Genomic DNA, 12,870 nt, shown 5'->3' on the forward strand with positions numbered 1-12,870 from the left:
TGCTCTTCTTCCACATAGGGCCACATCTGCCTGCAGGGATAGGTGGAGCTTTGGTTAAACATCTCATCCAACTGACAGCACTGCTGACAGTGCAGCCGTCTGTCAGCACCGCACTGGGAGTGGCAGCACCAGATTTAGGGCCCAAGTCTCTGGAGTGATCTACTGACTCACAGGTGAGACTGCTCCCGACCGAGCCACAGCTGCCATAATAACATAATGACACACCATCACCACTCTGACATTCAGTGTATTTATTCTCATTCACTGGAAGATTTAAATGGGTAACTGCAGCTACTGCTGTGTTACTGCCCTGTTCAGTCTAGGAACAGCCAAGGATGGCATGGGTGGAAGATACTACAACTGGCCTCAGTTCCTCACACACTACCTCCCGCCTCAACCCCCACCCCTCAGCTCAGGGGAGAGAGGTGAAATCAGCATTTCCCCCTGATCTCCACTCGCTATTTAACGACCCCACTTTCTGCAGACCACACTGGTACAAATGTTGGCTGCCTCAAAGATGAGACTGAGCTGTGATGCTCCAGTAGCTGAATATCCTGCCAGCGCCCACTGTCCAGCCCCACACGCATAGAGTGGCCATTAGCGTCAATATCATCAAGCTGGCAACACCCACAGAACCGCACCCTGGTAAGAGTCATTGCCTTCAAGGAGGATGGAGGGAAACCTTGGGGAGAAAAATAAATGATTTTATCATTTTTTTTCTGAATTCACAATTGAAATTATTAAGCCAATTCCCATCAATTCAATTCAATGCCCTTCAAAAGGGAATAAATATTTGAAACAATGGCAGGGCTATGGGGAAAGAGCAGGGAGGAGTGGGACTAATTGGAATGCTCTTTCAAAGAGCTGGTACAGGCACGCTGGGCCGAATGGCCTCCTTATTTATTATTAGAGATACAGCACTGAAACAGGCCCTTCGGCCCACCGAGTCTGTGCCAACCAACAACCACCCATTTATATTAACCCTATAGTAATCCCATATTCCCTACCACCTACCTACACTAGGGGCAATTTACAATGGCCAATTTACCTATCACCTGCAAGTTTTTTGGCTGTGGGAGGAAACCAGAGCACCCAGGGAAAACCCACACAGACACAGGGAGAACTTGCAAACCCCACACAGGCAGTACCCAGAATCGAACCCAGGTCCCTGGAGCTGTGAGGCTGCGGTGCTAACCACTGCGCCACTGTGCCGTGAGATTCTGAGGTAAAGGAAGAGTCAATTTCATAAATTTGATGCATTTTTATAATAGATCATTTCTTCAAATCCTGCTCTGTGAAGAGGATATAAGGAGTCTGCAAAGGGATATAGATAGGTTAAGTGAGTGGGCAAAAATTTTGCAAATGGAGTATAATGTGGAAAAATGTGAACTTACCCACTTTGACAGGAAGAATAGTAAAACAGCATATTATTTAAGCGTAGAGAAATTGCAGAACTCTGAGGTACAGAGGGATCTGTGTGTCCTGGTACATGAATCACAAAAGGTTGATATGCAGATACAGCAAATGGTTAGGAAGGCAAATGGAATGTTGTTTATTGCAAGGGGAATGGAATATAAAAGTAGGGATGTTTTGCGACAGTTGTACAGGGTATTGGTGAGACCACATCTGGAGTACTGTGTACAGTTTGGTCTCTTTATTTAAGAAAGGGTATAAATGCATTAGAGGCACTTCAGAGACAGTCCACTCAACTGATACCTGGGATGGAGGTGGGGTTATCTTATGAAGAGAGGTTGGACAGGTTGGGTCTGTATCCACTGGAGTTTAGAAGAACGAGAGGTGATCTTATTGAAACATAAGATCCTGAGGGGACTTGACAGGGTGGATGTTGAAAGGATGTTTCCCCTTGTGGGAGAGACTAGAACTAGGGGACACAGTTTAAAAATAAGGGGTCTCCCATTTAAGGCGGAGACGAGGAGAAATATTTTCTCTCGGAGGGTTGTGAGTCTTCGGTACTCTCTTCCCCGGAGAGCAGTGCAGGAATATTTTTAAGGCAGAAGTGGTTAAATTATTGACTAACAAGGGAGTCAAAGGTTATCGGGGTAGGCGGGAAAGTAATCGAGGCTGCAATCGGATCAGCCAAGATCTTAATAAATGACGGAGCAGGCTCATAGGGTCGGAATGGCCTACTCCTGCTCCTAATTCGCATGTTCGTATGTTTTGCTAGGTTCTCTTCACATGATTGATGGGGGATTTGCTTCCTTGTCAGCTCAAAGCCAACGCTGAGCCTGGTACCTGATGCAGCAGCTCCTCCATGTGTGCTGTGCTGCCATTGCACCCTCTGCTGAAACTTTGACACCATTGCAGTTTTACAAAGAAAATAGCAGCACGGGAAATGAGTCTGGCTCTGAGTACCGGGGATTCCAAATATAGCCATCATGCCACTCGTGAGTGCCCCCCCCACCGGCTCCCCGCCCCCCCACCCCCACCCCTCCACAACCCCTGGGTTGTATTTGCTGTATTGCCTATAACACAGTGGTTTCTACTGTCAAAAGGTTTCACAAGGGCCGTTCTTTAGACTCCGTGCAGGCTAATTCTATCTCAGTATCCATACTTGAATTAGAGTCAATAAGAATATGGATTTAAACTTCATATTTAAGGCCCCAGTTTGTGTCCTTAAGCAGCTCATTGATAGCTTTGAACTTCATGCTGTGTAATATTTCATTGAAATCTGGATAATATTATGTATTCTTAACAGAGGCACACACTCAAAGGTTTGTTTTTCTGAGGGTTTACAGTTATTGGTTCCTCAATCAATACTCTCCCCAGCACTTAAGCATGCACCATTTAAAAAACAGGTTTAACCAGGTACTAGTGTCAATCGGAAATGCAACCATTGAAGATATCATCTGTGCTCATATCAGATAAAATCAAGGAAAAGAGAGCGCAAGGATCAAGGAGAAATAGAGAGAGGGAAATCTTTGATAAAGACCGAAAATGCTGGAAATACTCAGCAGGTGAAACCTATTGTCATATGCCATTCAGACACAACAAACCAGATCTGATGAATGGTCATCGAACTGAAACGTTAACTCTGTTTGTCTCTCCACAGCTGCTGCCAGACCGGCTGAGTATTTCCAGCGCTTTCTGTTTTTATTTCAGATCTCCAGCATCTGCAGTATTTTGCCTTTGGTGTAGAGATCAAGTCTATGATGGCTTGTCTGTTAAGAGAGCTTGTTAATGAACAACTGAGCCATATGGAACAAGAATGTCCAAGCTTTACTGCCCACACCACCAACAGCTGCCCCCACACCCCTTCCACCCCCCACTCACCACCCCACCCCACCCCCCTCACCCCTGCCCCAACCCAGTGCTGAGTAAATTCATGTCAGTGGAATGATAGTTGGCCTCAGTATGCACAAACGAAGAAAGGGAAAACTGGTCAAGTTTCCTGTACCCAATCCCTAAGCCTTTGCTCCAATTGGAAAGTGTGTATGAAGCAAGAGGAGGAATGGGATCAGCTGTGATGCTTTACTAGTTGAATATCCTGTTGACACCAACTGTCCAGTTGTTTATGCACAAACAATGGTCACTTGGGACCCACTGAACACATGTATGAGCCTCCAAGAGAAAAGGTGAGAACGTTTGGTAGGGGATAAAAGATTGAGATTGGGAAGAGAGTGAGATCCAGAGAGGGCAGAGGGTGATTGAGTCACTAATAAGGAAACATTCAAAAGAATCCATGGAGACAGTGACAAATTCTTTATGAGCTGGTTTACCATCAATCTGTTAATCCGAATAGTGAACAGAAAGATGATGAGAAAGTTTTCATTATGAGGCAGAGTACTCAAAAACTCTACTCTTAGCTGAAAACCACTAAAGAGAAACATGTCTAGAAACTATGCTAAAACTCTGTGATCTTTAAAGCCAATCGAATTCTTTAAGGTCCAGAGTTCGCACACTCTGAGCTTCATTTATTTTTGTGTATGTTGTTAATTCATCCATTTCAGAGAAACTATTAATTGGACAATAACTTTTGTAACTAACTTTGCAAAGCATGTAAATTGAGTTGGATTAGATTCAATCGCATTGACGTGGATGAATAGTGTTGCCCTAGATTCAGTTGAGGTGGGTTAGTTGAATTGTATTAAATTGAGTCAGGTCCAATCGCATTGCATTGGATGGGTTGAATTGTGTTAAGTTGGGTTAGGTTCAGTTACGTTGAGTTGTGTTGATTGAGCTGGGTTGGGTTGGGTTGATTAAATTGGCTTTGGTTGGGTTGAATCATGCTTGATTGGGCTGACTCAAGTTGGGTTTAGTCAAATTGTGCTGAGTTAGATTGTTTTTGTGTCCAAATTAGGTGGAATTGGATTGAGGCGGTTGACCCCCATTTGTGTTGCTCAACAAGGTGCATTGAGCATGACCTGGATCGTGAAGGTATCTACACTGCCCACGTGTCCCACATACCCTTGCTATGGGTGGTGGAGGTAGTCTGAGCAATAGCGTTAGATTGAAATCAATACTACAAAATGTTTAAGAAGGACATGTATCATGAGGTGTATGAAACAAGATAAATTTATCTAAACAGGAAGAGGAAGTTGTATGAAAAAGATTCATAGAGCTGGCCTAACTAAAACGAGAAGAGAAATAGTTAATGAATTACCTCATAAGGTACAGTTCAGTTAAAGGGAAAAGTAAATAAACACATGAGGGAGAAGGGAATAGAAGGATGTGTTACTTGGGTGAGATGAAATAGGGTGGGAGGAAGATGCTGTGGAGCAAAAACACCAGAATTGGACCTGTTGGGCTGATGACCTGTTTCTGCACTGTCCTCTCTATGTAACGTGTGGAAGACCTGCTTGAGGGATGTGTGCCATCATGGAAGGCCATGGAAGTGAACAGTGTAAATGAACTCAAGCAACAATTATGTTGCTAGTAATTAATCATGGGTGATGGTGGCACAGTGATAATGTCCTTAACTAATAAAGCAAAAGCCCAGATCAATGCTGTGGGGACATCTACAAGGCACAAGTCAGGAGTGTGATGGAATACTCTCCACTTGCCTGGATGGGTGCAGCTCCAACAACACTCAAGAAGCTCGACACCATCCAGGACAAAGCAGCCCGCTTGATTGGCAACCCGCCTACAAATAATCACTCTCTTCACCACGACGCACAGTGGCAGCAGTGTGTACCATCTACAAGATGCACTTCAGCAATTCACCAAGGCTCCTTCGAAGCACCTTCCAAACCCGCGACCTCTACCAACTAGAAGGACAAGGGCAGCAAATGCATGGGAACACCACCACTAAGTTCCCCTGACTTGGAACTATATCGCCGTTCCTTCACTGTCGCTGGGTCAAAATCCTGGAACTCCCTTCCTAACAGCACTGTGGGTGTACCTACCCCACATGGAGTGCAGCGGTTCAAGAAGGCAGCTCACCACCACCTTCTCAAGGGCAATTAGGGATGCTTGCCTGGCCAGCGACACCCACATCCCATGAATGAATAAAACATGGGTTCAAATCCCACCGATGAATTAGTAACAAAGAATCTGGAATTGAAAGCTGGTCATCGTGGCCTGGTCTACATGTGAGTCCAGACCCACAGCAATGTTGTTGACTCTTAACTGCCCTCTGAACTGGCCTAGCAAGACTGTCAGTTGTTCAGGGCTGGGCATCAAGAGTTGGCTTTGCCAGTGTTGCCCACCTCCCATAAAAGAAATAAAATGTGGTGGTGGAGGGGAATATAAACAATAGGTTATGCATCAGATAATTGGCTACCAGTGTAATGGATGCTATATAAATGAAGCTGAGGGAGGCGCAGTAAAACGACAGGAATACCTCCGGTTACTGCTGATCAACTCCTCCTGTCCAACTTTTATCCCTTTTCCTGCTCTTCTCTCTGCAAAAAGTCTCCCGCTTTTCCTTCTTCCCACCTTCATCTTCACCATGCTGACATCAACCTGACTCCTAGTCCAGCATATTCTTTCCCAGGAGCTCAGAACTGTGTCTTGTTCCTTGCTTATCTTCTGAATTCCTATAGGGCCTTTTGTGACCTCAGGATCGCTTTGCAGCCAATTAAGTACTTTTTGAAGTGTAATCACGATTGTAATGTTGGACATGCAACATCCAATTTGAGAACAGTAAGATCCCAGCAGCAACAAAAGCAATAACAACTTGTACTTATATAGTACCTTTAACATACAAAGGTGCTTCAGAGAGGCATTATAAAACAAAATATGACACTAAGCCACATAAGGACATGAGGCAGATGACCAAAAGTTGCTCAAAGAGGTAAGTTTTAAGGAGCGTCTGTCTTAAAGGAGGAAAGTGAGGTAAAGTGATGGAGTGGTTTAAGGAGGGTGTTCCAGACTTAGGGCCCAGGCAGCTGAAGGCACAACCCTCAGTGCTGGAGCGATGAAAATTAGAAATGTGCAAGAGGAGAAGTGCAGAGGGGCTCGAGGAGGTTACAGAGATAGGGAGGGGTGTGGCTATGGAGGGATTTGAACACGAGGATGGGGATTTTTAAATTGAGGCATTGGTGGGCCAGTGTAGATCAGCAAGCATAGGAACAGGACTCGGTATGAGTTAGGAAACAGAGTTTCAGATGCACTCAGGTTTAGGCAAAGTGAAAGATGGAGGTTGGCTGGGAGAGCAATGTGTCATTATGGTGTAATGGTCACGTGACAAGGTGGTGTTTCCTTTAAGGTATCTTTACTGGAATTGTATAGACTGATTTGGGAAACATCCACTTTTAAACACTTCTACTTTAAGGAGTTTTATTTAAACAACACAGGGAGAGCGTGGAAGTCATTGAATGATCCAAATCCAAATGTGCTAGAATTCTTTCAGAAAATAATATTTTTGGATATAGTAAATGGATAATTTGAGACGTGACATTTGGTAATGTGCTTGAGAGGAAGAGGTGACCTACGGTTTCCAAAGCTTTTCACCACTGGGGTTTTCCTCACCTCATTCCTGGGTTTTATAATGTAGGAAGGAATGACTTGCACTGATATTGCGCCTTTCATGAACTCAGGACATCCCAAAGCGCTTTACAGCCAATTAAGTAGTTTTGAAGAGCAGTCACTCTTGTAATGTAGGAAACATGGCAGCCAGCTTGTGCACAGGAAGCTCCCACAAAGAACATTGCGATGTTGAGAAGTTCATCTGTGTTTTCTTCAGTCATGTTGATTAAGGGATAAATATTGACAAGGAGACTAATGATAGATGTTATTTGTAATGATCAGTCATTATGGTTGTCTAATGCCATTATCAAGATGGGCTAGATGATGCTCTGGTTTTTTTTGGCCAAGCAATTTTCAACAACAACACCAACAACTTGTATTTATATAGCACCTTTAACATAATAAAATGTCCCAAGGTGCTTCACAGGAACATTATAAAACAAAATATGACACCAAGCCACATAAGGAGATATTAGGTCAGATGACCAAAAGCTTGGCCAAAGATTTAGGGATTGTCTTAAAGGAGGAAAGCGAGGTGGAGAGACAGAGAGATTTAGGGAGGGAATTCCAGAGCTCGGGGCCTAGGCAACTAAAGACATGGCCACCAATGGTGGAGTTATTAAAATCAGAGATGCTCAAAAGGCCAGAATTGCAGGAGCAGAGATATCTCGGAGAGTTGTGGGGCTGGAGGAGATTACAGAGATAGGGAGGGGCGAGGCCATGGAAGGATTTGAAAACAAGGATGAGAATTTTAAAATCAAGGTGTTGCTTGACCAGGAGCCAATGTAGGTCAGTGAGCACAGGGTGATAGGGATGGGACTTGGTGCGAGTTAGGACGCGGGCAGCAGAGTTTTGGATGGCCTCAAGTTTACAGAGGGTAGAATGTGAGAGACCAGCCAGGAGTCCATTGGAATGGTCGAGTCTAGAGGTAACAAAGGCATGAATGAGGATATCAGCAGCAGATGAGCTGAGACAGGGTGAAGTCCGGAGATGTTATGGAAGTGGAAATAGGCGGTCTTCGTGATGGTGCAAATATGTGTCCAGAAGCTCATCTGAGGGTTAAATATGACACCAAGGTTGCAAACAGCCTGGTTTAGTCTCAGACATTTGCCAGGTAGAGGGATGGAATTGTTAGCTAGGGAACAGAGTTTGGAATGAGGACCAAAGACAGAAGATTCAGTCTTCCCAAATTCCTACAATAAGAGGTGATGTCCCTTTAAGGAGGAGGGGGTTACCATTGCCCTTTTAAATGCTCACCTTCCTCTTGTGGCGATGGATGTCACCGACGGAGTTGACCAGGCTGGTAGAGCCCAGCAGCATCCTAGTACTGTGGGGCCACTGGCTGCTCACTAGGGTGTGCTCGCCCATCAGGATCTTCCTGACATTCTCAGAGCCAGTCACACGGATCAGTGGGCGGCCCAGAAGGTGCGTCTTAAACACATTGCCATACTTCTCACGTCTCGATGAGTGGAAGCTGGACCCCTAACGCAAAGAGAGAAAAGAAATTACAAATCAGAGAATCAGAAAAGATCACCAGGTCCATCAAGGCAAACTCACATGTTTGTGATGCCTAAGCATCGTGATTAGACACTACCCACCCCTCCTCCTCATCCATTAACATAGAACAGTGCAAGAGGAGGCCATTCGGCTCATCATGCCGATGCCAGCTCTTTGAAAGAGCTATCTAATTAATCCCATTCCCCTGCTCTTTCCCGACAGTGCTGTAAATTTTTCCTGGCCATTCTCTCCTTCTCCATTTCTGACTCTCTTTTACCTGTTATAGATCAGTTGCTCTTACTGACTACTCTGAGTTAGAAGGTGATGGGTTCAAATCCCACTCGAGAGACTGTAACATCTGACTGTGAAACTTTAGCTGTTGTTCTATATCTACCAGTATGGGAAAGTGTTTCATGTTTTCATTGCAGACACCAGCATAGAGAGTGGCACATAGTCATGTTATACAATGCCAGCATCTGGTGAGTCTCACAGCACAAGTGAGCAGGAGCAACCACTGGGGACAGGGACAGCTGGAGAGAATAGGCACTGGAGACACCCTCGTCTCCAAGCTCTGCTCAACAGGACATCAATGCAGAACTCCGAGAGCCAGCTATGGAAAGAAGAATACTGGAAGCACAGGAACAAATGTATGAGGTATTGGCAGTCCTGTCCACTGTGGTCAGGATTCTCCTTCACTCTCGCTCTCACATCCTTTCTGTCTCGCAAATTCTCCCTGGCTATCTCTCTCAGATTCTCTCTCAGATTATCTCCTTGTGTGTCTTTCAGATTCTCGACTATCTCTCAGAATCTCACCCTTTCTCAGAATCCCTATCGGTCAGATTCTTGCTGTCTCAGGTTTTCTCCCTGTCTCTTTCACTGGTTCTCTCCTCTCAGAATCCCTTTTTTCTCAGCTTCAAATCTACCTCAGACTCTCTCCCAGATTCTCTCTCCCTCAGCTTCTCTTACTATCATTTAGACTCTCTCTCAGATTTCCTCTCTCTGACTCTCTCTCCCACTCACTGTCTCTTTCGTTTTCTCTATATATGTCTCCCTCCCTCTTTGTTCTCGCACTCTCACCGTCTCTCGATTTGTCTGTCTCTTTTCTCTCTTCTTTTGCTGTTTCGCTCCTCTCGCTGTCTCGCTCTGTTTGACTCTGTCCCTGTCTCTCTGTTTCTCTCTCTTTCTTTGTCTCTCACTCTGTCTCTCTCACACACTATCTCTCGCTCTTTCTCTGTCTCTCACTGCCTCTCTCTCTCGCTCACTCTATCTCTGTTTCTCTCTGTATATCTCGCTCTCTCACACGCACACAACACGCGTGTCCAAGTCTCACTCTCGCACACAGACTCACCTCTCCCCAGCCCCTGCAGTATTTGCTTTGTGTATAATGAGGACCATCCGATAAATCTTATTAAACCAAATTTGAGAGATTATCTGGGTAATCGTGGCTTTTAACGCAATTACTGGCCTGATCTCAATAAATATGATTACAGCTCTCTTTGTGCTTAAATAAAGGGTTATTGATACATTTCCACCCAGGGACAAAGAATGCTTTATGTAGAGGAAGTTCAGACCAGTTTACAGTAAAAATTAGTATTTTAACAGAACGACTGGACACGGAGCGGGAGGCGTCCCGTACCTCTGTGTAAAACAAAATTCTCCCTCATTCTGGATGAATGAATGAGATTGTCAGTGTGTTTAAGGTCGCCCCAGGTTAGTTTACCTCTCGAATCGCTTACCGCCCAGGCTTGGGTTATTCAGACAGTACCCCGGAGTGCATGGAAACATACAGTCTAACACTCAGATTTATATCTAAAGAGTAGTGTAGTTGGATTTATACCTAGTCTCCCATATACACGTGGATACACTTCACCTCGTGTTAGTGAGTTAGGCTTCGCAGTTACCAGACCCTCACTACCTTACACTCACACATATTCCCCACCCTACACCAACAAGTAGCAGCCGGTCTCCCTTGCCGCTGCCAGCGGGCTATTTGACTGTGGGAACCTTCACGCCAAAGCCTGACCGCCTCCTCCTGCTCACATTCGCACCATCCAACAAATGGGGGAGTGTGTGTGCGTGGGGGGAGAGGGGGGTGCGAAAGAGTAATTAGGAACCTTGACAAATTCCCCCACCTCCCACATTCCTCTCTCTAACCCAGAGGCAGTTATACCCTCACCTACCTCCTACCCCTGCCCTTAGCGAATTGAGTTATGAGCGGGACCAATGATAACTACACGCTGCCTTTATATAAACTGAACCGTCCCGAAAATTATATACATTTGAATTTATATAAGCATATAAATAATAAGACATAATGGAAATCTACATACATGTTCATAACTACATGTGTGTGTGTGTCAGCATATGGAGCTATTTATATATATACACACACACATGTCCACACTCACATACATACATGGGTCCGCATGCAGAGTCTGAAGATTGACAATCGCTTGCAAGAGAATAATCTATGTTTGTTTCTCGGCGGCAAAAGCAACGTTTTTTTCCATTAGACAGACAGACAGAAGGAGAGGGAACTGAGATTCTCAACAATATACAGGAGGTCGAGCAGGGAGAGACCTGCTGAAAAGGGGACGGGTCAGTGTCTGGACTATGACTGCAACCTTTCAACAGGTCATCATCCGTGCCAGTTCAACCTGGGTTAAAGAGCCTGCTCCTGTTGTAAACCCGGATTTCCAACTCCCCTCTCCAGAAGTTTTACATCAACCCATTCCAAAATTCTTTTGAATATTTAGTTATGGGTGAATCTTATTTTAGAAATAGCAGCACGGCTGCAGATTTTAACCCCCAACACAGGCATAACTGCAAAAACCTTTCATCTGAGCTCTATCCCATTAATATCTTAACACCCCCCCCCCCCCCCCATCCAAATAATTAAAAGGGGTCGTCTAGGGTTCACCGATTAATTGACTATCTCGAAACTCGTGCGATTTAGACATGTGGCAAGTTCCTTTCTGCAGTAACTTGGAAAACTTGCAATAATGGCATTTAAATGTTTTAAGGTGGGCCCCACAATAAGAGACTTGAGCCCCCACTGACACACAGTGGAAGTTAGCGGGAACTCAATAGACACCGTGTCCCTGTGCATGAGCTCAGATATTTAAGTTCTCACGTGTAAGAAATTTGGATTTTTAAATATATATATATATATATAGATGATTAAAGCAAAAATTCAAATTACACAGAGAGATTTAACATCATGCATCAGCTCACCTCTTCCCCTTCTTAAGCAGTAATGACACACACATACACACTGAATATACAATTGGATGTTATAACCTCACCTGTACCAGCCAGTGGAATGTTTCTCCGATCAGAGGTAATCCCATGGAGCCCTTAGGGATCGGCAAATTGCAGCTTCTGTCCCGGGTCACCGTCCAACGGAATTGCCAAAGTTGTCTGGAGACAGCGAGCAGCAGCAGCACAGAGACTAGGCAAGCTGCTACTGTAGCTACGGCTGAAACCAGTTCAAACTCTCCCAAAAACATCCTTGCAACAACAACAACAAAGTAGGTTGGTGATAGTAGGGAGGAGAGGGGGGGGGGGAACGAAAAAATATTTCCCCCTTTTTTTTGCAAACAAAAATAAATTAAAATAACTTTTTTTTTGTAATTTATTGATACACTCTTAAATATCTCTGCCCCCCACACACACATATACAAACATACATACAGGGTCTCTGAATGTGGGATCCGAGATGTCTTGAAGTGTGTGTGTATGTGTGAGTTGAGTGACTGATTTCCTGCACACTGTTCGCCTGGTGTGTGTCTATATAGAGGCGGGGAAGGTTTAAACCGTGGCAAGGTGCCACAACAGTGGCCGTTCCCACCCAGCTCTGCTCGAGCAACCTCCGGAGGCGAGTTCAGGAGTCTCCGTGCACCCGGGGCGAAACGTGCAAATCTTGAACTTGCCTCTCAGTCAGAGTTTCAAAGGGAGAATCGCCCCGATTAATTCTCACTTATTTTCCTTTGCTTCTCTTTCTCTCTCACCTCCAATCCGCGTGTTGCAGGACAGACCTGGATCACATGGAGAAATACACGGGTTAAGACTCTCGAAAGTGTTTTATTAAAGCGAGCAATCGTGTTCAGATCCGTCAGGCGACAGCTAAATATCAGAGCCCTGCCGTCAATACTCTCCTTGTCCCTTTCACAGTTAAACATCTTGTTAAGTTCCCGCATCTTTCTGTAATTTCTGTGTTCATTTATTGGACCAGAATGGGCAAAAGGGCCAGATAGACAGAGACAGCAACCGCAATCAGAATAGGGAGAATCACACACACACACACACACACACGTCTATATAATATATCCACAAACCTATGCAAACGGGCGTGCATTCATTCTGACAGATATAGCTGCACATTCCACATGTACATGTATGTACCAAGCATCTTGTTCTCTGTATAATCCTGTCTGGAGATGTATA

At 44.8% G+C, this 12,870-nt stretch overlaps 1 protein-coding gene across 2 annotated transcripts in view; it reads right to left on the minus strand.

Annotated features, from left to right (window-relative positions):
• Window positions 1-12,461, minus strand: part of LOC137373843 (cytochrome P450 26B1-like) — a 28,207-nt gene extending 15,746 nt beyond the window's left edge. The window contains exons 1-3 of one of the 2 annotated variants that reach the window (XM_068039417.1): window positions 12,357-12,461; window positions 11,730-11,934; window positions 8,185-8,409 (exon numbers count right to left, since the gene is read on the minus strand). In XM_068039417.1, coding sequence (XP_067895518.1) covers window positions 8,185-8,409; window positions 11,730-11,933 — 429 coding nt within the window. In that variant the 5' untranslated portion in view covers window position 11,934; window positions 12,357-12,461. Of the gene's footprint in view, window positions 1-8,184; window positions 8,410-11,729; window positions 12,241-12,356 lie in introns of those variants that run through there. The other variant, XM_068039333.1, reaches the window with a different exon arrangement.
• Between the last annotated feature and the right edge of the window lie 409 nt (window positions 12,462-12,870).

Source organism: Heterodontus francisci, chromosome 1, assembly GCF_036365525.1.
Source record: "Heterodontus francisci isolate sHetFra1 chromosome 1, sHetFra1.hap1, whole genome shotgun sequence".
NCBI lineage: Eukaryota > Metazoa > Chordata > Chondrichthyes > Heterodontiformes > Heterodontidae > Heterodontus > Heterodontus francisci.